Consider the following 25,028-nt stretch of genomic DNA (forward strand, 5'->3'; position numbering starts at 1 on the left):
TTGCTTGTGTGCAAATTGGCTGCTGCGTTTCCCACATTACAACAGTGTCTACACTCCAAAAGTACTTCATTGGCTGTAAAGCGCTTTGAGACATCCGGTGGTCATGAAAGGTGCTATATAAGTGTCTTTTTTTGTTCCAATTAAATTAGACACTACACAATACAGGAAGAAAGACTAGTTACCTTTTCATCCAGCCAGTTCAACTGTCAATTTAGTTGTTGTATTCCTCAGTAGTTTTTCATATTTTAAAGTTATCAATCTGTTGTGCTGTACTATAGATGTTCCAACAAAATATTGCTCATAAGCTCAAAGTATAATTGGTACAGTCAGCCATTTTATTTTTATAATGGCAAGGATATTTGTACAGTTCCAAAACTTAAAAAAAAAATCTACTAAATGGAGTGCTTAATTTTAATTAAATTTCTGTTGGGCATTCTAAAATGTTTGCTTACATTTGAATTTTTTGAGCTAACATGGGAGTGTTGTTTGCATGCTTGCATTTAATAACTTATCGCATTTCACCCCCTATTTTCTATCGGGGTTCATCAATTGCTCATCGTGCCTATTGTACCATAAGATTGTCTTTTGAAAAGTGTGTTAGACATTTACATTTAACATCAACCTTCTGAATGGGTAGCAAAGTGTAAGTTGTGTAACACCTGTTTCAGCAGGTTATTGAGAAGCAAATAACTGCATCCTGCAATTCATTCATCAGTGCTTCACACGGCTTGAAGAGCAAGCATATTCATTCCAATGCAGTCTGTGGCTATCCAACTATATAGTTTCACTCTTCAGTTAAATTATTCAGATCTATGAAAACCTTCATGGTTTTTTATTTTACAGTCCTACGTTACAACAGTGACTACACTCCAAAAGTACCTCATTGGCTGTAAAGTGCTTTGAGACGTCCGATGGTCATCTGTATAAATCCAAGTTTTTTTTTCTTTTACATTCTAGTTACTGCATTGATTGAAGCTGTTATGGAGCCTTGATGGAATTGTGGGTGTTTAAGATTTATTTCAGTGCATCAACTTTAAAATTAACGTTTTTAAAAAAAAAAAGGATTAATTATTGCAAATATTTTAACTTTTTTCAGTTCCAAGTGTGCTGTACTAAAGCAAGATGCTCAGATTAATTGTAAATTCATTTTTGTTTCCGATGCAGGGAAGTTTTCTGAACTCTGAAATGGGAATGGCCAATTCGGGAGCAATGTCGCCAACTGGAGTCAAACCAGGCTCACAGTATTACCCCTATGCCAGCAATCCTCGGAGACGGCCAGTGCAAGAACCAAGTAATCTAGGTAACGTCCACAAAGTGTTGCTTCGTATTATAGTATACAATGTTCTTGATGTTATTACCTACTCATTTAGGTCATTCTCATTAGATTTTTACATTTCTCTTCCATCTTTGATTTTGTTTTCTTCAATAAATAAATAGTTGCTAGTCTTAGGAGAAAAAAGTACATTTTCTAGATTGTGGTATGTTATTACTCTACAATTAGCAGCAAAGTTTTTGAAAGTTTCTGATTACATTAATGGATTTCTTGTGGCTTTGGTCAGACCAAAAAAAAGATTCTAAAATGTTTTCTGTAGCTATCACTGCATTATACATCTTTCCACTCTATTTGCTGTGACTTTCACCTGTATCTCCATCTTTTTCTCTCATCTTTATATAAGGTTCTCTTCTGTGTGTCTCTTTCTCTATTTATTTATCTATCTCTATCTCTCTTTTTTGGAGTAACCAAGTTACATTTTGGTGGGTGTCAAATGGAGTGGGGTCAACGCGAATCAAGTTATCTCAATGGTGGAGCCATATGCATTAATGCAATATATAGTTTTGTTAGCCTGTGGAACAAGCACCAAAAACGGCATCTGATCAGTGACATCATAAAGCTTGTGTAAAAAAAAAAAGTTGCTAATTGCTAACCCACAGCTAACTGCTGAGAAATATTAAGCTTGCAATGATATCACAATCCTTAATCTTTCAATATAGACGTTGTACATCCCATGCAATTCCTGCACAGACCATTCATTGGTGTCTGCCATGATCTATGCTGGCAGCAAAAGACTAAATAAAACCACCCTCACAACTCTGCACTATGTAATCATGAAAAATAATTGATACGTGGAAATTATAGTAAGTTTCAGATAACCATATGAACAACTGAGACTTTGCACTTGTGGTTTGTCATCTGAGCTCCTTGATCAGATTGCTGCCTTATAATCATTCCTGACGATCTGTTACTCTCTATAATGCCTTTCTTTTAACTTCATTTTTAAGTATAGTTTCAAATCTTGACGATTGAAAATAGAGATCCTAAATGTAAAAACTCAATTGATAAATTACTTTCTGATTGCACATTTTTTTTCCTCCGTCCTCTCTTGAGCCCTCTATCTCTGTCTTGCTCTCAACCTTCTGTTCATCTTAATTCCATACATGGCATTAAGAATAATTCATTTTCATTCTATTCAAAAACTTAAACTTCATTTTGTTCACTTTGCTTTAGAATTTTGGATGTTAATCCGTATTTTCCTTCCTAGAATCCCAGCCCAAAAAAGTACGAAAGGTACCTCCTGGCCTTCCATCTTCGGTAAGCATTTTGTTTCTTGGTCATTTTATAATTATTTCTTAAACTGGTTAGCTGAAGATATCTTGGCTAATTCATAAGCAAGAGAAGTTTTCATGTCATTGATGGTGATGTCTTAACTGTTAATGCTAAATTCACTTTGTGGTTTTATTTTAAACATTGCTAATGTTCAAAATTATCTTGGGACACCAAGAATACAAATTGTGTCAGTTCGTTCAAGTGTCTTTTGTATGTTTGTTACTAGTGCCATTTATCCTGAATGCATTTTTGCTCTTTCTGCACCTGAAGTAAACAACCAAGTGCTTATTAGTGTATCAAACAGGAATAGTTTGTTGGTAAACTGTATGAATGGTATTCACTCAAGGGATGTGAAATAAATTTGGGCTAGTGGCTACAGTAACAGAAGTTGGCAATCTTGGTCAGAAGCCGCAAAGGTGGCTATTGTGCAAAGTTCATATTGATGCAGAGTGGGATGCTTTCTTAAGATTAGTTAAGATATGTTGGACTAGAGACCAGGAAATGTTCTGTGCGTTGCCTGGTTTTGGTGGTGGTTGCTGGGGGAGAAGAGACCAGGGAATTCTTGACAAATTGAGAAGGTGACAGTCTCTGTTAAGATGTGCCTGTGGGTGTGTATTTATTCAGACACACTTCTAAAACCCTGCTACCCTGAAATGTGGATATTCAAGTGCACTCTTGGGAGCTTAGCTGCCGCTGAAAGCAGCATTCGTAGTTCGACTTTGGAGGCAGAGACTCAACACTGGATTATGATTTGTGTGTGTCCCAGGAGGCAAGTAAAGATTTGTTTTTGGTTTTCTGTTGTTTACATGCCCTTAGATGTGTTGAAACTGGGAATTTAATATCTTGAGTGTTCAACAATTAGTGTTTCTAGGCCATCTCAAATTTTACTTTTGTTTGTGGAGTTCTAAGTAAAATTGTTTAAACTAACTTGCCATGAATGAAACAAAAACTATTTTAAAATGAGCTGCAAAATTCCATACATTAGAACTTTGATTTGTCATATGGAGGATGCAGCCATGTTGGATAATGGAAATTGACATACATGAGCATCTCCAAACCTCATTGCGACAGATATTTTATCTTAACTTGTCCACAGGGGAATGGTAGTGTAGTGGTTATGTTACTGGACCAGTAATAGTGGCTTGGGACTAATAATTCAGAGAATGAGAGTTCAAATCCCACCATGGCAGTATATTTTAAGGTAATTGGCAAAAGCCCAGAGGCAAGATTTTTTAAAAATTAGTTTTTACGCAGTGAGTTATGATGATCTGGAATGCACTACCTGAAGGGTGGTAGAAGAAAATTCAATAATTACTTTCAAAATGGAATTGGATAAATACATCAAGGGGAATATTTTGCAGGGCTATGGGGAAAGGGCAGGGGGATGGGACTAATTGAATATCTCTTTCAAAGAGCCAGCACAGGCAAAATGGGTTGTCTGGCCTCCTGTGCTGCATCATTCTATGATTTTATTGTAAACTGAGTTTTAAAAAAAAAAAAATTATAGCGTATCTGAACTCTACGAAAATCTGATAATCAACATTCTACTGTAAGGTTTTTCTGTTTATGAAAAATGCTGAAGAAGACTACCTGTTCTCCAGTTGTTTTAATTGATAAATCGAAGCCTATAGTGTGGGACACTAATTTTAAAAAGAGTAACAGACAAAGTAGTGATTATTGACTACTCTGATCTCAGAAGGCTAAAGCTTGTAGGAAGGAGGAGAAAATGAGGGAGGTGGTGAGTTCCTTTGTTTTGAGTTAGGGGAAAGATAAAATTTTTGATTTCACTGCCATGCAGGTGTAGAAAGGAGCAAGATAATGTAGAAAAAAAAACTAAAATGAACTGAAAGGAGGAAGTAGTGATTAGGTGAAACCAAACTTAGGTTTTCAAAGACCAAAGGTTGTAGGAAGAAGGAAAAATTGAGCGATTTATGTATGAATGCATGATTGCTATTTTGAAGAAAAGAGAAAAGCTGCCAGGAGCACCGTATCAAAAGAAGAACACAAAGATTTATTTCATTTTTTCCAGGAATGTGAGGGGTAATGGAAGACCATCCACAAATATGTTTGCATCAACTGTTTATCTGGACTGGAGTTTAAAAATACTTAACTTTATATCCCAGAAAAGTTAACCTGTTTCTGCCAATGAAAACACTTAAAACATTGGAAATGTATCTTGTATCTCAGCCCTACCCTAGCCCTATAATTGGTTTAATTTAATCTCCATCGTTGAAAATAGTCATTTATTTTCCATTTGGTACGGCAACTTTGAAGTGATCACCTTTTGTCATCAGATTTGTGGTCTTTGCTGCTGGTTGGAAGTATTTATGGGATGACTAAATGTTAAATCAGCTCTTAGATTTTATTTAAGAAACATATGCACTATTTACTGGTTTCTGCCATCTGCACTCTTGAAATAAATACCAATGAAACACCTGCATAGAAACAAAAGTGTCACACAGCCTCTGTTGGAGAAAGTAGAGGAAAACTAGCATTTTTTTCTGAAGCCGTTGGTTGCCTCTGCTGTTGGAATGAATAATAGAAATAATCTGTGATCAGCGCTAGATAATGGAGCACGTTGTGTATTAAGTAAAGGTTGTTGGCAGCCTGGCGTTTTTCTTTTAACTTGCCTTGTCCCGCTTAACCTTTTTCTTCGGACTCATTATTTTCCGTCCCAAGGTGCTGGACCTCTGAAAAGTGAAGTAGTCAATATCATTTTAGAAACAACTTTCAGGTTTTTGGTTTATCATGTTGAGCACGGTTTTCCCAGTATTGGTTATATCTAGGTAAATTAAACCTTGTCGGGTTTTAATTTGAAGGATCACTTTGTGGTATCCCTTTGCATTAGGGCAATAGAGCCTTTAACAGTAGCTGTAACTAGGGTTGGGGGGAAAGCATCACAATTTGTGCTTAAAGTACAGTAGAACTGGTCCAGTGGACCTAAACTAGGCTCCTTCCCCACAGACCCCAAAACAAGACGTGATGCATGCAAGTGTATGAAAGGCTTATTATCATATTTCCTGTTTACACACCTATTTTATTTTACACATCCTGTGCTGCTAGGAAATGTTCCTAAAATACTTCCATCATTCTACTGATTGCATTGTGTTTAAGGAACTTGTTGATCCTGCTAAAACATTATAAAGGGAAATATTTGTGATCCTTAGCTTGTAGACCTCAACAGAATGGTACACTGTGACGTAACTGTCTTGTGTAACTTTAGTCAATGCAGCATTGATTTTGATTGTTTTTCCCCATATGGCCAGTGAATCATTATTTCTGCCACAGTCTTCATTTTCCTTCTATTCTGCTTGTTTCTTGACTTCGTTCTCTTCCATGATGTGGGCTAAACTGACCAAGCAGTTATGCAAATGTTTAGGATTTCAGATTTCTTAACATTAAAGATCCACTTGGTTCTAAATATATACTTCCAGTTACCATGCATGCATTACTCACTAAAGGTTTGACAATTGAACTCAAATTGTGGGATTCTTTTAAATGTATAAAATAGTTGTGCTTAGTGTTCATTAAAAAAAACTAAACATATAATCAGCGCTGTTCTTGAAGCAAAAAACTGCTGACCGTGTGATTCACACCTAAGCTGTAGGTGTATAATGCAGGTTAATTGTGGCTGAAGTGTGCTTAACCTGGAAAACCGACACAAAATTAATTCCTTCAGGATACAAATGAGTTTCCAGTCGTAAGAATTTGTTTTTGCAATTCTGCATTCGGATCATGATGTAAAAGCCCATCTGTAAATTGTGTGTTTGTTCTGCTAATCTAAACTTCTTAGCACTGGAAGTTCCACTTCAACTGATCCAGCATTTAATGAGTGCCTTGTTTACGGCAGCCGTGTGGCGACACTGATGCCCTTGGGGGCCATGTTTCTACTTTTCCCTATGCATCTCTTGTAAGAACCCAACTGGGTGTTTACATTATAACTGGATGAAATGATAATTAAGATGGACTGATGTGCAGTTACAGTTCAAGTATTGTTTTATGTAGTTCTCTAGTGACACAGTCTAGTAGGATAGAAGCAAGATTATCTTTCATTATCAGTCCCTGGTGAGTACATTAACATGACATGCAAAGCTGAAGCACAATGGTGCTTCATATACATAGAGCATTTATCATCACTCTCTGGCTTTTTGTTAAAAGTAGTCACATTTCTGATCTATTAGTTTGAAATATCTCGGAGTGCAGTTGAGTACGATTGGAAATAGGTGAAAAGTGCTGAAAGTTTTCATCAGTATGCAGGTGTTTATCTTGTTGGGAATCTACAGCCTTGTTCACATTACTTAATCAACTGTCTTTTTCAAACTTTTCTGCTTGAGCTCCCCTTGCAAATATTGACTCGTTTACATTGCCCTCTAAAAAGCAGTGCTCTCACAGTAGAAAATGTTTCTATTCATGTTTGTTTGCTTCTCTTACCCCAGTACTGGTGCCAGTGTCCTACGAACCAAAACCCATTTCTCCCACACCAGTCTTTAAGCCACGTGTTGAACACTCTGATCTTATTTGCCCTATGCAAATTTGCTCGTGGCACAGGTAGTAATCCAGAGATTATTACCTTTTGTGGTTCTGCTTTTTAACTTGGCCCCTAGCTGCTCATACTCCCTCAGCAGAGCCTCTTTCTTTGTCCTATCTGTCGTTGGTATCCATGTGGACAAAGGCAACTGGATCATCCCTCCCCCTCCCATTCCAAGTTCCTCTCCAGCCCTGAGGAGATGTCCTTAACCTTGGCATCGGGTAGGCAACACAGCCTTCGAAACGCTCTCTCTCTCGGCTGCAGAGAACCTTAGCTATCTCCCTAATGATACTGTCCCCTACCACTACTATGTTTTTTTTTATTCTCTTTCCCCCCCCCCCCCCCACCCCCCACTTGAATGGCCCCCTGTACCACGGTGCTGTGGTCAGTTTGCACATCCTCCCTGCAGTCCCTGCTCTCGTCCTCACGGAGTAAGAGCTTCAAACCTGTTAGATAAGATCAAGGGCTGAGGCTGCTGCAACCTGAGTCCCCATTCCTTCCTCACTCATAGTCACACCCTCCTGTCCCTGACCATGGATCGAATTTGAATTAATTACTCTTAATTGGTGTGACTAGCTCTTGGATTACGACATCCAGGTAACTCTCCCCCTCCCTGATGTGTCATAGTGTCCGCAGCTCTGAATCCAACTCATCAACGCGGAGCTGAAGTTCCTCGAGCTGCAAACACTTGCTGCAGATGTGTTCGCCGTGGACTTCAGTGGCATCCACCAACTTCCACATATTGCAGCAGTGACGCATTATCTGTCCTGCCATCTCTAATGTATTTAATTTATTAGATTTAGTTTTTAGTTATTAATCCCAGCCCCTAATCTAAGGCCCTTAATTTAAAGAAAGAAAAACTCACCAACCAATCATTTCCCTGCTTTCCTGTGACATTGAATGTAGTTGCCCTGTTATCCTTTGTCACCCTCTCTTACCTGCTCGCTGCTGCCGGTGTTGTTCCCACACTGGTCGGGGGTGTCGAGCTTTGCTAAACTAAATTAAAAAAACAGCCAAATCACCATTTTTCATTTATATCTATCTTTATAGCTCTAGCCACTAACTCTTTTTGTTTACTTGTTGGCTTGGATTCTTTTGTAGCTTGTAGCGCTTTGATACTCCAGTAACTGGTACTTTTGTAACAAACATTTTGCAATGTGTATTTTTTATTTCCTGCTGTTGAATTTGAAGTTACTATTTTTGGTAAGTTTTATTTTTGCTTGAAATGATTAACTGATAATTGGCAAACAGCCAATAACACATTCCCAGAGCAGTGTGCCTAATTTTCACAAAATGGCAGCTGAACGGTGGTGAATGCATGGAAAGCATGGAACAAGACTTTATGAACAGCATCTCCATTACCATAATAGAAATTTTGTGGCTGCTTTTTGCTACCAATTTCATTCCCTAGGGAAGTATTGGTTGGTAACGTGCCTTGATGCCCTGTTTCCACTGTAAGGTTTTCATAATTGAAAGCAACCATATTCAAAATATCTGCTACACTGATCTAAACACTTGCCCAGTTTGCTAGTTTAATAACTTTCCAGCCACTCCACTTCAATACTAATATCCCTCCACACCTACAATGCTAGGTCAGGTGCCCACATGATCCTCCATTTTGTAGACTGCTGGGTAATTTTGCATCATAATTCATGTAAATTTAATGTTATGAATTTCTGCTTCGGAAAAGTACTTGTGAGCATGTGTGTGGTTAAAAGAAAATGCATGTGAAGACATTTGCTATGAGTTAACAAATTTTCTGACTTAAACTTGAAGCAAGAGAACTCTTTTCAAAGCCAGAAACTGGTATAAGAAATCTTGTTTCCTGTAGAGTGTAGCGATTTATATTTTATTATGCATGATGGTTCTGTTTTTTAATGCTTGATAGTAGATCCTCTCTGGCAATGCTCACAAGTACTCCGGAGGACAGGCTAGGTAGCAGATCAATTTAGGGTTACAGAGGCCATGAAAACCTGACAATCATGCAGGAGATGGGGAAATGTAGAATGTGAGCTAACCAGCAGTGTGTTCTACAGACACGCCTGACATGTGTGCAAACAAAATTTGATTTACAAGGTCACGAGATGGATGCAGATGGTAAAGGTCATTTAGCCCATCTTGGCTCATGTATCCAGAAAGACCCCACACCCAAATTATAACACCCAATTTTTTTTTTTTTTCGTTCACGGGATGTGGGCATCGCTGGCAAGGCCAGCATTTATTGCCCTTGAGGAGATGGTGGTGAGCCACCTTCTTGAACTGCTGCAGTCTGTGTGGTGATGGTACTCTTACAGTATTATTGGAGGGAGTTCCAGGATTTTGACCCAGCAATGACGAAGGAACGGCAATATGTTTCCAAATCAGGATGGTGTGTGACTTGGAGGGGAACATGAAGGTGGTGGTGTGCTTGCTGCCCTTATCCTTCTTGGTGGTAGAGCCCGTGGGTTTGGGAGGTGCTGCTGAAGAAGCCATGGCAAGTTGCTGCAGTGCATCTTGTCGATGGTACACACTGCAGCCATGGTATGCCGGTGGTGGAGGGAGTGGATGTTTAAGGTGGTGGATGGGCCAATCAAGCGGGCTGACCAGTCTTGGATGGTGTCGAGCTTTGAGTGTTATTGGAGCTGCACTCATCTAGGCAAGTGGAGAGTATTTCATCACAATCCTGACTTGTGTCTTGTAGATGGTGGAAAGGCTGTTTCTTAAACAATCCTAGGATTATAACTCTGCACTGTTGTACCCAGAAATCCATTCTATGCGCTGATTTACTTTTTCTGTAAAGAATATCCTCCCAATGTTGGTCTTAAATTTGTCTTTTAGCAGTTTGAACCTTTATCCGCTTGTCCCACTCTTGCACTTCTGTACTGTTACAGGTCCTCCTCCTCTGTGCCACTTACTATCTTCTGTACCTCTGGTTGGACATGTTGAACATCAAGTAACAAAGTCCCCGAGATCTCCTTTTGAACTCGTGCTTAGCATTTTCAACATCATTCTTGGACTATTTGTGTTGCACATTTATCATCTGCCATTACATAGATGGATAATGCAGTTAAATTCCTCTGCTTTAAAAACTGGTGTACATTTGGGTAATTGAAAGTGTCTCAATGCGCCCTAATACCTGTTCAACGGTGTGATCAATAACCATGCAAGTTGCTTTGCCCTTTACGAAGAAGGTTCTGAATCTAGCAAATTAAGCTAAAATATATAAATAGAACTTTTTGTGCTGAAGACTTCTAAGTGTGGAAGTTTTTTCCTGCCATAGTAAGTTTTTTTAAATTATAAATTTGTATTGTTTGAGAATTTTATGTTCAGAACCTTTGTTATATAATTTTTATATTTATTAAAATCTTAGACGCCTGTGAAGTGCCTTGGGATGTTTCACTACGTTAAAGGCGCTATATAAATTCAAGTTATTGGTCTGCACTTGATTGGGATGTGTCATTTTAATAGAATTTGGAAAGCAGCTTTTAAAAGATAGGCATGCTTTTAGGACCAGAGAATCAGTAATGAGACATTTAGTAGATTTCAGTGGAAACCCACTTGTACTGTAGTCATGGGTTTCTCAGCAGTGTGCATGGGATTTTTCGGTCAGTTTACAAACTTAAGTTATACTCTAATTGTAACTCAAGTCTCTGCCGCTATTGAACAGCAAAAGTTAAGATTTTATAGAAAAAAAATAAACGACTACCTTTAGCTGAAGCCTTTTACAGATTTTGCTGTTGAGTTGCAAGATGAAGATTTGCTAGCCTCATCAGGTTTATTTAGAATCTGATGCATGCATACCTCCTGCACAGCTGTGTTTAAAGCTGGGAAGATGCCAGAAATGGGCAGATGGCAGAGTTATTAGATGTGCATCATTCAATTCCCTTCCTGATGCTTGCTATTTAATCAGATTATAAAAAAAGTCAATTTTGCTAGATTCATATTCAGCTCAGTAACCTGTTCCATTTTACCTTGATGCAAATGGAAAAACTTAGATTTAGAAAAGATGTATTGTAGTACAAAAAGATTTGGATTTGACTTCTAGCTATGCTTATTGCCAGCGTTTTGTGAATGGGAATGGATAATTTTTTTAAACATATTTGTATGTTCATCGAGGTGAAGGACTTTTGTGCTTGGGAATGGCGTACTTTACATTTTGAGCACCTGGTGTCTGCATCAAGCATTTCTGGTTTAAATCTGGGACAATCAAACTACAAGTGTAGTCTGTATTGAGATAGCCAGCTAACTGCAGTGCTCTCTAGCATTTACCTTTTTGTAATGTACAGCTGATCTTCCTGTAAAACAACTGCACCATGCGGCCCTGCCATTCTATGCACATGCTGAATGGATATGACTTTTCAGATACTTCGCATGTGTGACAGTAACCTCATGGTGTTGCGTCACTGCTACAGAGAGGATAGTGGTGTGCATGTGTGAACATAATCGGGGGTCACCAGAATGGTACATTTCCTGGCTGCAGGAAGACTCGGTAAGACCATATTAGCCTCTAGTCTTAATAAATCTCATCGGTTTATTTTAGTGTAGTTGCTGGCTATACATGACTTACACTACAGGTGCTGGTAATCTAAAACCAGCTTTAAACAGAGTAGAGTTCCTGCTACTCCATGCAGCAGTGTCCCTCAGCCCCAATCTCAAATAATCACCCCTTCCTATAGAATATTTCATTTCCCACACCAGGAAATCAATGGCTTTTCTGAGAATGTCCATTTGGTTTCAAATTAGTGGCAGGTTTATGCTTTGGACCCATATTTCCTGGGAAGTGGAACTTGTTATAGGCCCCTTAAAGCCAGCAGTCAGAAAAAGCTTTCATTCTGTCAGTCAGGACAATATTTAGTTGCACCTTTTTTGTGAAAATGGTGTAATTTTGATGGAAAATCATTTCATTCATAGGCAGTCCCTTGGAATCGAGGAAGACTTGCTTCCACTCTTAGCATGAGTTCTTGGGTGGCTGTACAGACCAATACGAGAACTGCAGTCTCTCTCTCAGGTCGGACAGACAGTGGTTGAGGGGAAGGGTGGGCAGGGACCCTGGTTTGCCGCACGCTACTTCCGCTGCCTGCGCTTGATTTCTGCATGCTCTCTGAGACAATACTCGAGGAGCTCAACGCCCTCCCGAATGCACTTAGGGCGATCTATGGCCAAGGACTCCCAGGTGTCAGTGGGGATGCCGCACTTTATCAGGGAGGCTTTGAGGGTGTCCTTGTAATGTTTCTTCTGCCCGTCTTTGGCTCATTTGCCTTGGACGAGTTCCGAGTAGAGCGCTTGCTTTGGGAGTCTCGTGCCTGGCTTGCGAACTATGTGGCCTGCACAGCAGAGCTGATCAAGTGTGGTCAGTGCTTCAATGCTGGGGATGTTGGCCTGGACGAGGACGCTAATGCTGGAAATAGAAAAGGTTGAAAATATGCAGCAATTCTGTTCATTTCTGTAAAAGAAAGGATGGGTTAAGGTATTGATTGTGAAGCCTTTGTCAGAATATAATTGATTTTAAATCTAATTGTTGCCCATTTTTAATAGTTGAAAAAATATTTAAATTCAAAAACTCTTAAAGCCCATCTTTAAAGGTGCCATTCTCTATCATCCTGGTTGATATTTTACCTTTTCAGGTTGCAAAATATATCTTTAAAAACTGCTTTTGTAGCATTTATTACACAAATCATAGAAATTATAGTATAGAAGGAGGCCATTTAGCCCATCATGCCAATATTTTCAGGGCTGTGGGGAGGGAGGTGGGACTAACTGGGTAGCTCTTTCAAAGAGCTGGTACAGACATGATGGGCCGAATGACGACCTCCTGTGCTGTATGATTCTGAGCTCATGGGAGCACATTTCACCATAAGGAAATGGGGCTTTAGTCTTTATAGCTGGTTGTACAGTTTTTAGTCTTGTTCCCCTGCTCATCTAGTCATTCCACAGATAACTGAAGGAAGCGTGGCATACTCGTGAATAACTTGGGCGTTGTGCGCACTGCCTGTTTGGGATTACATCATCCCCAGCCTGGCTCTGCAAGAAGACGCTTTGTAAATTCCTGTTAGAATTTGGGGATCCTGTTATCTCCTTATGTCGCTCAGTGTCACTGTTTGTTTGATAAAGCTTCTGTGAAGAGCTGCCCTGGGGTGCATTACTACATTAAAGCTGCTTTATAAATGCAAGTTGTTGTTGGTTTGATCCAACAATTTCATTCCCTATGTCCTACAGCAGTGAAATCTTCAAGAAGGTTGTGTTTGTGAATAAACCCTTTCCTACTTGGGCTTCAGGAGCTTTTGCTGTTCAGTGTGCCATTTTGGTTGGGAGGGTTTAAAAAAGAAATGAGGATCATCTATGCCAACAGATAGACAAGAGTTCTTGAATAATGCTTATCTTGCTTCATTTTTATGGGAGGAGTTTCCAAGGGCGTGTGGAAATTAAATACGAAAGCATCATAGGTGTCAACCAAGACTGTAGTAAATCATGTGTTGTCTACAACACATTCATCCAAGGAGCTTGTGCTGTTACAGGGGCACTACACTCTGCTGATGTTGAACAGTCCTTTGATTGCATTACTTGCATTGATTTTTACTGACTTCTCTACTGTTGCTTATTTTGGTGTTGAGAGCATTCCTTACAGATTTCTCTCAACCCCTAAGCTGCTCTAACTTTATTTTTAAGGAACTTGTTCTGACTACTGGTTATTCTTTTGAGGCCTGTCCTGCATTATTTGTTTCATTGCATAGTTTTTACAGTAGTCATTGCTTTGTGTGTAGCACTTTTTAAGAGGAGAAAACATTTCCAAACTAGACCTAACTATAGAGTGCTCTGACAACAAGGACTGAGGACGGGTGTTCTCTAAAAGAGAAAAATAAGGAACAAAACGGTTTTAAGGCTTGGTAGCATGTTTGTGCTTTGTGCTTTGATTTTTCTTATTTAGAACATGTTCCACGTAGAACTGGTGGTGATTTTAAAAGTGAATAAATTTGTTTTTTTGCAACCATACAGTTAAAGTATTGGTTGGAAAGTATTTTGAGTTTGTTTGCTATCATAATCAACACATTACTGCACAAAACCATGAAGGCATCTGTAAGTGGAATGTTGTACTTTTTTGATGTACTTGACCATTCAATTTTGAACTTTTTTTTGGTGATCAAAGCCTGGGGAATTCATCTGAACTACCGTTCAGAAAAAGCTCAGGAGGTTGATTCCTGAGATAGAGGTTGTCTTATGAAGAAAAGTTGGGCCTATAATCATTTGGAGTTTAGAAGAATGAGAGGAAACTTTATTGAAACTTATAAGGGTAGATGCAGAGAGGATGTTTTCCCTCGTGGGGGAATCTAGAACTAGGGGGCATAGTTTCAGAATAAGGGGTCGCCCATTTAAAACTGAAATGAGCAAGAAATTTCTTCTGAGGATTGTGAAGCTTTGGAATTCTCTAACCCAGAAAGCTGTGGAGGCTGGGTCATTAACTATATTTAAGGTGGAGATGGACAAATTTTTGGAAAGGGAGGCGAGGGATATGGGGAGCGGGCAAGGAAGTGGAGTTGAGGCCAGGATCAGTTCAGCCGTGATCTTGAATGGTGGAGCAGGCTCGAGGGGCCAAATGGCCTTCTCCTGCTCCTATTTCTTATGTTCTTATGATTATGTCCCATCAAGAAAGGAAAAATAACTTTCATTTACATAGAATCTTTCGCATCCTTGGGATTGCCCAAGTGCTTCACAGCCAATTAATTACTTTTGAAGTTCAGTCTCTTAAATAGGCAAATGTAGAAACTAATTGGTGCACAGCAAGAACCCACAAACAGCAATGCATTGAATGACCAATTAAATCAGGACCATTGATTTGAACTTTTCATGGAGAGAAAAACAAATGTGATTCGAAAACACCAGAAAATAAATTCTGTAATGTCTTTTTTAATATGAACAGAATACGATTTATGCAATCGCCACGAACCATTGGGCACAATTATAAATGAATATAGTCAAGGAATGCAATGCTCAAACACAAATGATAAAATCCTAGAATCCCATGTAGTGTGAACCTGTCCATCATGGTATGTTGGCAAAAAAAATCTGCTGTGCTCAATAATGAACATGTTCAGGAAAAATATTAGTAGCATGACAAACTTAAGATAGCACTATCCTTGCAGCTGTAGAGGTGTTTGTAGGCATTCCTGACCCTGCTGGACGTTTGGGTCAATGGAGATTCAAGATGAGGGTGAGGGAGATGAAATTTCCATTTTACGTTCAAGTATTGTAAACTACTATGATTATGGTCATGTAAATTATGTGAGAAGCCATTTATTTCACAATCCTTGGAGCTAATTAGTGAGCAAGAGATTGAATTACTTGGGTTAAAATGGCAATAAATACTGCAAAAATTGAGTTAAAGACCATGGTCCAATTTTTAACATCAATATTTACATTGATTTATTTTGTCCTCCAATACAGGTCTACGCCTCCACATCAAGTGAAGAATATAGTAGAGATTCAGCTGGGTATTCTTCATCCAAACCTTCAGGTTCTGTATTTCCAGGCTCTTTCTATATCCAAGGTAAAGACTAATTCTGGAGATTTAAATTAATCATCATTGAAATGGCTAATTTGTGTTTTCTTATTAACTCTCAATTTACTCATGATTCACAACTCATTGTGAAAATATATTTTCAATATACCCAATATTAACAATGCTTCTGAGTAACCTACTATGCTATACTTAGGGAAAATGTGCTTTTAGAAAATGGTCACTTGTTAATTTGCATAGTTTTAATTCCATACGTTTTTCATTTCTTAAACACCTCTAGAATATTACCCAAATAAACCAAATCACCTTTTTCTTAAAGTATTAACATTAGCAGTGGAAAAGAAACTCAATATCAAGACACCAGAAAGAAAACCAAATTTATATGCTGGTAAAACTGAATTTATTTGTAGATGTTGATTGTAAAATTCTGTACAGGAACCCTAGTATGATAAAGTTGGCTTTGCAGGGAAAATTCAATAAGGAATGAAATCAAAAGGTTCTTCCTCATCCTCTAGATGTTATGGGTATTGATCAAAACCAGTATAGCACAAGAATATTTGCAGATGCTTGAGCCTTTGAGTGCAATTCTCATACCATTTTATTTTTTCTAGTTAACTTCCAAGCTCTTGTTTTGTTTGCTCCTATGTAGGGGCTTGGATCTTGGCCAGCAATTTTGGTTAAGGGACTAAGGATGATTTGCAAGTGTGAGGGTTAAGTACAGCAAGGTCTTTTAGCAGTCTGCCTGAAGTATAAAAAACATGTCCGTTTATAATTGGTGCTTTTATTGGCTTTCCACCAACCATGACTTTGAAGTCTGGAACTTACAGTTCATCTAATAATCTAAATGATTAATGGCTGAAGCATCAATCTCTGGCCAATGCTGAGACTTAATGTCATCTCACTCATTTGATTCTTCCCTTCCTGCCTCTTGTGCAGAGAGAAATCTTCCAAAATGCATCGCACTTCACTTGAGCTAGTGCACTGGCTGAGTGGCAAATATTTCTTGTACATCACACAACAATGAGACCGGGGTCAGTTGGAATGGAGACTAGGGGTGTAATTGATGTTGTGTCCTCTTCTGTGGGTGTGGATGATTCAAGAGAAGACCTGGTAATCATAGATGGAGCTCATCAAGCATCTCTCAAGGTGTGATCGAGGATAATGGGTCTGGATCAGCTAGGTTTTTTGTGAAAATAGTAACAATGAAACAGTGGAATCTTTTTTTTTCATGGTTTTCAGTTTGTGAAGATGTACAGTTTCTAGTTTTGTCTCTAAAGATGCTAATAATTGTGCTGTGTGTGTTTGTGTGTAGAAGCCCTAATGCAATGTGCCTTAGAGTGGTGACCATGGGCTCTATGTTGTCATTAGAGAGAAGTGCTAGAAAAATTCCACGGTTCTAAGTGAATCTGTTTATGCAGTTTGAGCCCAGAGTTTTGCTACAGGCCTGTAGTCATGGTAACCCAGTTGATCTACGGAGGATTCTGATATATTAGGGCAGTTGCCTGGTTTGAGTACCCTCACAGGAGTGAGCCAGAAGAGCCCTGTACCACATGGCACGTAATTTCAAAACTTGTTGTAAACCTGGAGAAATTCCAAATTGAATTTTTCTCGGATATCCACTTCATAACTTCAAACAGATTAGAATTTCCAGGGGGCAGTTTCTTTTGCAGTTTTTTTTTTCCTGTGTATTAAGTGCACACTAGACAACTCAAACAGAACATAGCTTAGATTTTTGGTATGGTTTTTAGCTCTTTATTCCAAGCTGTTTGGCATTCTCACTGAAACTCTTAATGCCATGAGCAACCCTTATCTCTACTCGATTTTAGAAGGTGCATAAACTGAGCATTATCCAGAAAGCAGCCACTACTTTCTCTGCCTCAATACAGGGACTTCAGTATCTGGACAGGGAGCTCATCTAGGGATGGGTGCACCTGTGGGGCAACTCGCTAGTCAGCTATCAGTTGAACATCTGTCTTAATCAACAGAACCTAAACATCCTGGGTAACCCTTAAAAATATTATCCACGAAGCCAGCTGCAGACATCATATATATTGCAGGCAATTGAAAAGTTCTGGTTTGAGGGCTGAGGATTTTGCAATTTACAGTATCTCCATAATCCTGTTGTAGAACATGGCTAAGGACCAACCCCTTCAGCATACATGTTGTAGCCAAATTTCTTTCTACTTAAAAACGTTTAGTAAGGAAAGATCCCTATGGCTGTGGGTATTGAGAAAATGAGAAAACAGGTTCTGTTACAGTTTTAGTCTGTCCATCTTTTTAGTTGCACAAGAACAAGGCACAATGGTCCAGCTAAAGCTTTCCACCTACTGAATACATTGGACTTTTATTGTGGTGAAAACTGGGGTTCCTTCAGTTTGGTATTAGCACTATGCTAAAATTAGATTGGTATGACCACAGTACAATAAATAAACTTTAATAGTCTAGAACCTGATCAGTAAAGAAAAGGTGTATTTTTTTTTAATTCTTCACTTAACAATGTTCACTTAAAGAAAAAGATTGGTTAGAGATGTAGCTTAATGGGAATCAATTAGAATGGAGGAAGAAGATTTAGCCAATTTTTAAAAATTACTTTTTCTGAATATTGTGCTCGTCTGCATGAGCACTTCAAGTGCTCCTACATGAGGTATGGATTATGAGATGCAGATGAAAATTCCTTGTCTGCCCCAACAATGTGATGCCAACCTAACCTCGGAAGAGCACCCTCCACAGCACTAGTATTTTTCCATCTCCCATGCCAAGATGTCCTGTGGCCTATCTGACTGAGATTGTACAATTAATACTGAATTTGGGACACTTTTGGCTTCAGACTCACTGCCCATTAGGAACTGAAATAGGACTGTAAACTCATTCCACGTTAAGGAGAGGAAGCTTTTATCCCACCAGTCTGGACTAGATTCAACCCTAACTCCCAAAGGTGAAGTGTGTGTATTATCAGCTACATCAGACCCCAAAGCGGTTTTCTTCCTGCACCAATATGAACAGATCCTAATGATCCTCATTAGATTATAGGGTTTAGCCATGGAATGTGGAGGATAACCTCAACAAAATGCTTCACCCAAAAGTGATTAGTCTACTTTTACTTTGTTTTAACTGGATTTTAAGATCAGCTATGTATGCAGATAAGTGTGTGAATAATTAAGCATCTTTTATTCCTGTGAGCCACGGACATTTAAATAAGCTCGTCCTTGCATTCTAGATGGTATTCACAATGGTCCTGATGTTTGGAACTCATCCAGTGGAATGGGCCAGCCAGGATATGGAGCATTGATGGGAAATTCTTCATCCCATTTGTCCCAATCTGGTGGCTACACCAACCTTCATCCACATGAACGCCTGGTAAGTAATCTTCATCACCAGAATGGTGGTTCAAGGCTAGAAATGCTTGTTTTTCAATCTAAGAGAAAATGAAAACATTCCTCTTGGTTGTACTGGATTTTAGCATGTGGTAAAACTGTTACATTGTGAATTTCACATTTTGTATAAAAATCCAAGCAATAAAACAATTATTTTATTTGTACAAGTTAATTGGATTGTAGTTACATTATAGAAACACAAACATAGAAAATAGGTGCAGGAGCAGGCCATTCAGCCCTTCTAGCCTGCACCGCCATTCAATGAGTTCATGGCTGAACATGAAACTTCAGTACCTCCTTCCTGCTTTCTCGCCATACCCCTTGATCCCCCGAGTAGTAAGGACTTCATCTAACTCCCTTTTGAATATATTTAGTGAATTGGCCTCGACTACTTTCTGTGGTAGAGAATTCCACAGGTTCACCACTCTCTGGGTGAAGAAGCTTCTCCTCATCTCTGTCCTAAATGGCTTACCCCTTATCCTTAGACTGTGACCCCTGATTCTGGACTTCCCCGACATTGGGAACATTCTTCCTGCATCTAACCTGTCTAAACCCGTCAGAATTTTAAACATTTCTATGAGGTCCCCTCTCATTCTTCTGAACTCCAGTGAATACAAGCCCAGTTGATCCAGTCTTTCTTGATAGGTCAATCCCACCATCCCGGGAATCAGTCTGGTGAATCTTCGCTGCACTCCCTCAATAGCAAGAATGTCCTTCCTCAAGTTAGGAGACCAAAACTGTACACAATACTCCAGGTGTAGCCTCACCAAGGCCCTGTACAACTGTAGCAACACCTCCCTGCCCCTGTACTCAAATCCCCTCGCTATGAAGGCCAACATGCCATTTGCTTTCTTAACCGCCTGCTGTACCTGCATGCCAACCTTCAATGACTGATGTACCATGACACCCAGGTCTCGTTGCACCTTCCCTTTTCCTAATCTGTCACCATTCAGATAATAGTCTGTCTTTCTGTTTTTACCACCAAAGTGGATAACCTCACATTTATCCACATTATACTTCATCTGCCATTCATTTGCCCACTCACCTAACCTATCCAAGTTACTCTGCAGCCTCATAGCATCCTCCTCGCAGCTCACACTGCCAACCAACTTAGTGTCATCCGCAAATTTGGAGATACTACATTTAATCCCCTCGTCTAAATCATTAATGTACAATGTAAACAGCTGGGGCCCCAGCACAGAACCTTGCGGTACCCCACTAGTCACTGCCTGCCATTCTGAAAAGTACCCATTTACTCCTACTCTTTGCTTCCTGTCTGACAACCAGTTCTCAATCCACGTCAGCACACTACCCCCAATCCCATGTGCTTTAACTTTGCACATTAATCTCTTGTGTGGGGCCTTGTCGAAAGCCTTCTGAAAATCCAAATATACCACATCAACTGGTTCTCCTTTGTCCACTTTACTGGAAACATCCTCAAAAAATTCCAGAAGATTTGTCAAGCATGATTTCCCTTTCACAAATCCATGCTGACTTGGACCTATCATGTCACCATTTTCCAAATGTGCTGCTATGACATCCTTAATAATTGATTCCATCATTTTACCCACTACTGAGGTCAGGCTGACCGGTCTATAATTCCCTGTTTTCTCCCTCCTTTTTTTTTAAAAAGTGGGGTTACATTGGCTACCAGACAGGAATGTACAATTGTTGTAGTTCATCCATGCGGTCTCTAAATGTCAGCCATTGCCCATCCACAGTCAACCCCTTCAGTATCATTCGCCAATCTATCCAAGCCAATTCACGCCTCAAAGTTACCCTTCTTTAAGTTCTGGACCATGGTCTCTGAATTAACTATCATTCTCCATCCTAATGCAGAATTCCACCATATTATGGTCACTCTTCCCCAAGGGGCCTCGCACAATGAGATTGCTAATTAGTCCTCTCTCATTACACAACACCCAGTCTAAGATGGCCTCCCCCCTAGTTGGTTCCTCGACATATTGGTCTAGAAAACCATCCCTTATGCACTCCAGGAAATCCTCCTCCACTGTATTGCTTCCAGTTTGGCTAGCCCAATCTATGTGCATATTAAAGTCACCCATTATAACTGCTGCACCTTTATTGCATGCACCCCTAATTTCCTGTTTGATGCCCTCCCCAACATCACTACTACCGTTTGGAGGTCTGTACACAACTCCCACTAACGTTTTTTGCCCTTTGGTGTTCTGCAGCTCTACCCATATGGATTCCACATCATCCAAGCTAATGTCTTTCCTAACTATTGCATTAATCTCCTCTTTAACCAGCAATGCTACCCCACCTCCTTTTCCTTTTATTCTATCCTTCCTGAATGTTGAATACCCCTGGATGTTGAGTTCCCAGCCCTGATCATCCTGGAGCCACATCTCCGTAATCCCAATCACATCATATTTGTTAACATCTATTTGCACAGTTAATTCATCCACCTTATTGCGGATACTCCTTGCATTAAGACACAAAGCCTTCAGGCTTGTTTTTTTAACACCCTTTGTCCTTTTAGAATTTTGCTGTACAGTGGCCCTTTTTGTTCTTTGCCTTGGGTTTCTTTGCCCTCCACTTTTCCTCATCTCCTTTCTGTCTTTTGCTTTTTCCTCCTTTTTGTCTCCCTCTGTCTCATTTAATCGTTTGACCAGCGCTGAGAATATGAACACAAGTTATGGTATGCACGGTATTAAATTCAGTGTTGAAAGCCTTCTGGAAATAGATAACTTTAAATGAGTAAGCTCATACAAATTTATTCAGAGTTCTTTAAGATAAACTCTGAGCGAGCCAAAACTATTTTTTTTTCAAGCCAACCTAACAACATTTATGGCTGAGCAATTTAGCTTGGCATGTTTAATTTTAAATATTGCATGTGTACTCCAGTGTCTTGTGCTTAAATGAATTATGGGTCACCTGTAGGGGTAGATTTTCTTGGGGCCCATCCACCCGCATGGTGGGAAACCGGGAAGTTCAGGTTTCCCGGCACACCGTGTCGTGGAAATGGTTGGTTCCATGCTCAGAAGTCAACCTGATTGATGAGCTGGATTCCAGTCGTGCAGGGATCACGAACGGAAGGCCAGAGGACCAGGTAAGTGTTGGGCCCAGGATGGTTGGGGCGGGGGCTCCGGTCCCCCACCCCGGGGCCGAGTTGCCATTCCCGGTGGGGGTGGGGTCCAATCCCTGATTCCCAGGGTGAGGGGGTCCAAACCCCGACCCAGGAGTGCGGGCTGATGGTGGGGGGAGTTTGGGGAGGGGAGGGGCGCGGCCCAAGAGGAAGCACTCCTGCTCCTTGCCGGACCACAAGGATTGCTCCCCAAGGCTGAGGCCCCCTCGTTGCAGCTACCAGGAATCCCAAGCGCCAAGATCCCTGGCCTCCCACAGTAAAACCTGCAAAGCCGGTTAAAACAGTGGCTTCAGTCCTCATTACAACATTCTAATTGCCAGCCTGCCTCCTGCGGCGGATTGGAGTTGGGTTTTACATTTGCACAACTTTTACTTCCTCCCACGCCTCCAACCCACCCGTTTTTACCTCTGTAAATTCCGGCCAAGGTGTTTGTAACAGGAATACTGTAGGGAAGGGAGAGAGGTAAAAACCTTCAGTCGGATTTTATAATGATTGCAAAACCATATCAGAAAATGTTACTGTTTTTAATCCACTTTTATATCCCCATCACTAAGGCTCCAAGTTTCCACATGATTTGCTCCTGATTTTTAGGAGCAACTGGTGTAGAACGGAGTATCTTAGAAATCGGAATTCTCGACATTTAGTTCGCTCCAGTTCTAGTCAGTTAGAACAGTTTCACTTTGGAACAGAATTTTTTTTTTCAAAAGGGGGCGTGTCTGGCCACTTACGCCTGATTTCAAAGTTTCGTCAGTGAAAATTTATTCCAAACTAACTTAGAATGGAGTAAGTGAAGATTTTTGTACGCTCGAAAAAACCTTGTCTACACTTTAGAAAATCAGGCGTAGGTTACAAATCAGGCGTAGGGAATGGTGGGGTGGGGGGTTTAAAAGGGAAGTTTACAAACATTAAACACTTCAGTTTTACAAATAAAGAGCCATCATCAATAATAAATGATAAATACATCAATAAATCAACCAATAAATCAATCAAAAAAAATTAATAAGAAATAATTTTTTTTATATCAATAAATAAAACATTTTCTACTTACCGACTGCAGCACCGGGAGCCCTCCAACAGCGTGCTGGGATGCCCCCCTCAGTGTGTCTCTGTCTGTCTGTATCTCTCATTCTCTGTCAGTGTCTGTGTTTCTGACGGGGAGGGATGGGGGAGAAAGGAGGGATGGGGGGGGGGAAGGTGATTTGCGGGGGGGGAAAGACGATTTGGGGGGGGGGGGTGGGGGGAAGGAGAAGGGGGAGGGAGGCTGAACGGGCCGGGCCCGAGACTTCGGGCAGGGCCCAGCACCAGATTTACAGGTAGGTGGCGTTGGGTCGGGGGAGGTGGTGGGAGGGAGGTCAGTTCGGTTCGGGTCGGGGGGAGGTAGGTTAGGTCGGATCCAGTCCGGAGGCGGGGGGTGGGGAGCAGCCGGGTGTCTTGGGGGAGGGGGGGGGGGCGGGTGTCGGGTCCAGGCCGGGGGGCGGGGGGGGGGAGCGAGAAGCGGGAGTCGAGTCGGGTCGGGAGGAAGCAGGAGCTGGCCGTGGGAGGAGCCTTATTCACACAGCCCCAGTGAGGCCATTCGGCCAGGGCGAGGGGCTGCGTGCTTCGGGCCCCTCCCACACAGTTTCGGGCACCTGGAGCTACTGCACTTGCGTGCCCACTGTAGCGCGCATGTGCAGAGGTCCTGGCACTGTTTTCAGCGCAGGGACTTGGCTCCGCCCCCTACAGCTCCTGCTGCGCTGCGCCGAGGGCCAGAGGACTTGCAGGGAGGTGGAGAATATGGAGGGTTTTTTTAGGCGCACTTTGTGGCACGAAAAACGTGCGTCCAGGTCGGGACTGCGCCGTTCTAGGCGCGGCTCGAAACTTGGGTCCTATTAGTGGGCAAAGAAAACTAAATGTAATTGGACTATTTAGAACAGATGTCATTTTTCTGTTACATTATAATATACTTTGTTATATAGTGCCTAATGCATGCCACAGTGAAATACTTCTAAAGTGCATTGTTATGTAAACAATTAGCTCTCAAAGCCAGAAGAGTTGCTTGGCACCTTTTCCCCACCTTTTTCTCTCATCCCCCACCCCCACAATAATGTTCCACTATGCTCAAGGGGTACGGTAGCATAGTGGTAATGTTACTGGACTAGTAATCCAAGGCCTGGACTAATGATCTGATGAACAAGAGTTCAAATCCTACCACGGCAACTGGGGAATTTAAATTCAATTAAATAAATCTGGAATAAAAAGCTAGTATTAGTAATGGATTGTTGTTTAAAAACCCATCTAGTTCACTAATGTTCTTTTTAGGGAATGAAATCTGTTCTTACCCAGTCTGGCCTATGTGACTCCAGACCTATACCAATATGGTTGACTCAACTGCCCTCTGAAATGGCCTAGCAAGCCACTCAGACGTACCAAATCGCTACAAAACACCACAGGACTGCAGTGGATCAAGAAGGCGGCTCACCACCACCTTCTCCAGAGCAATTGGGGATGGGCAATAACTGCTGGTCTTGCCAGCGCTGCCCACATCCCAGGAACGAATAATAAATTGATTTTTTTTTAGGAGATCTGGATTTATACCCAATATAATTTCCTTGGTCCAATTACTGAAACCGTTTTCTTTGAAGATCATTTGAAGAAAGTGTCTATAAAAAAAAAAAGTAGGCACATTCTAAACCTACATCCCATGACAATAGCCTAATCAGCGACCACACCGTCTCACGCTGCATTGGGGCTAAACTACAAAGGAATACAGTGAACTGTCAAAGCCAGTCTTTCTGACCAATTTTTAGTTGATTCAGAGTACAGCTTATTTTGTTTCCTTGCGGCATTAACTGTAAATTCAATCTTGACTTTGCATGTCCCGTGCCAGTCAGCATTCTCTGGATACAAAAACTGTCCCATGAGGACTCCTTTTAGTTGTGGCT

The 25,028-nt window shown here is 40.6% G+C and overlaps 1 protein-coding gene across 4 annotated transcripts in view; it reads left to right on the top strand.

The window, feature by feature from the left end:
• Positions 1 to 25,028, top strand: part of LOC139228614 (transcription factor E2-alpha-like) — a 143,104-nt gene that overhangs the window by 83,004 nt on the left and 35,072 nt on the right. For all 4 annotated transcript variants that reach the window (XM_070859793.1, XM_070859794.1, XM_070859795.1 and 1 more), the window contains exons 7-10: positions 1,165 to 1,300; positions 2,541 to 2,590; positions 15,552 to 15,654; positions 18,842 to 18,981. In XM_070859793.1, the coding sequence (XP_070715894.1) occupies positions 1,165 to 1,300; positions 2,541 to 2,590; positions 15,552 to 15,654; positions 18,842 to 18,981 (429 nt within the window). The remainder of the gene's footprint in view (positions 1 to 1,164; positions 1,301 to 2,540; positions 2,591 to 15,551; positions 15,655 to 18,841; positions 18,982 to 25,028) is intronic.

Source organism: Pristiophorus japonicus, chromosome 18, assembly GCF_044704955.1.
Source record: "Pristiophorus japonicus isolate sPriJap1 chromosome 18, sPriJap1.hap1, whole genome shotgun sequence".
Lineage (NCBI taxonomy): Eukaryota > Metazoa > Chordata > Chondrichthyes > Pristiophoridae > Pristiophorus > Pristiophorus japonicus.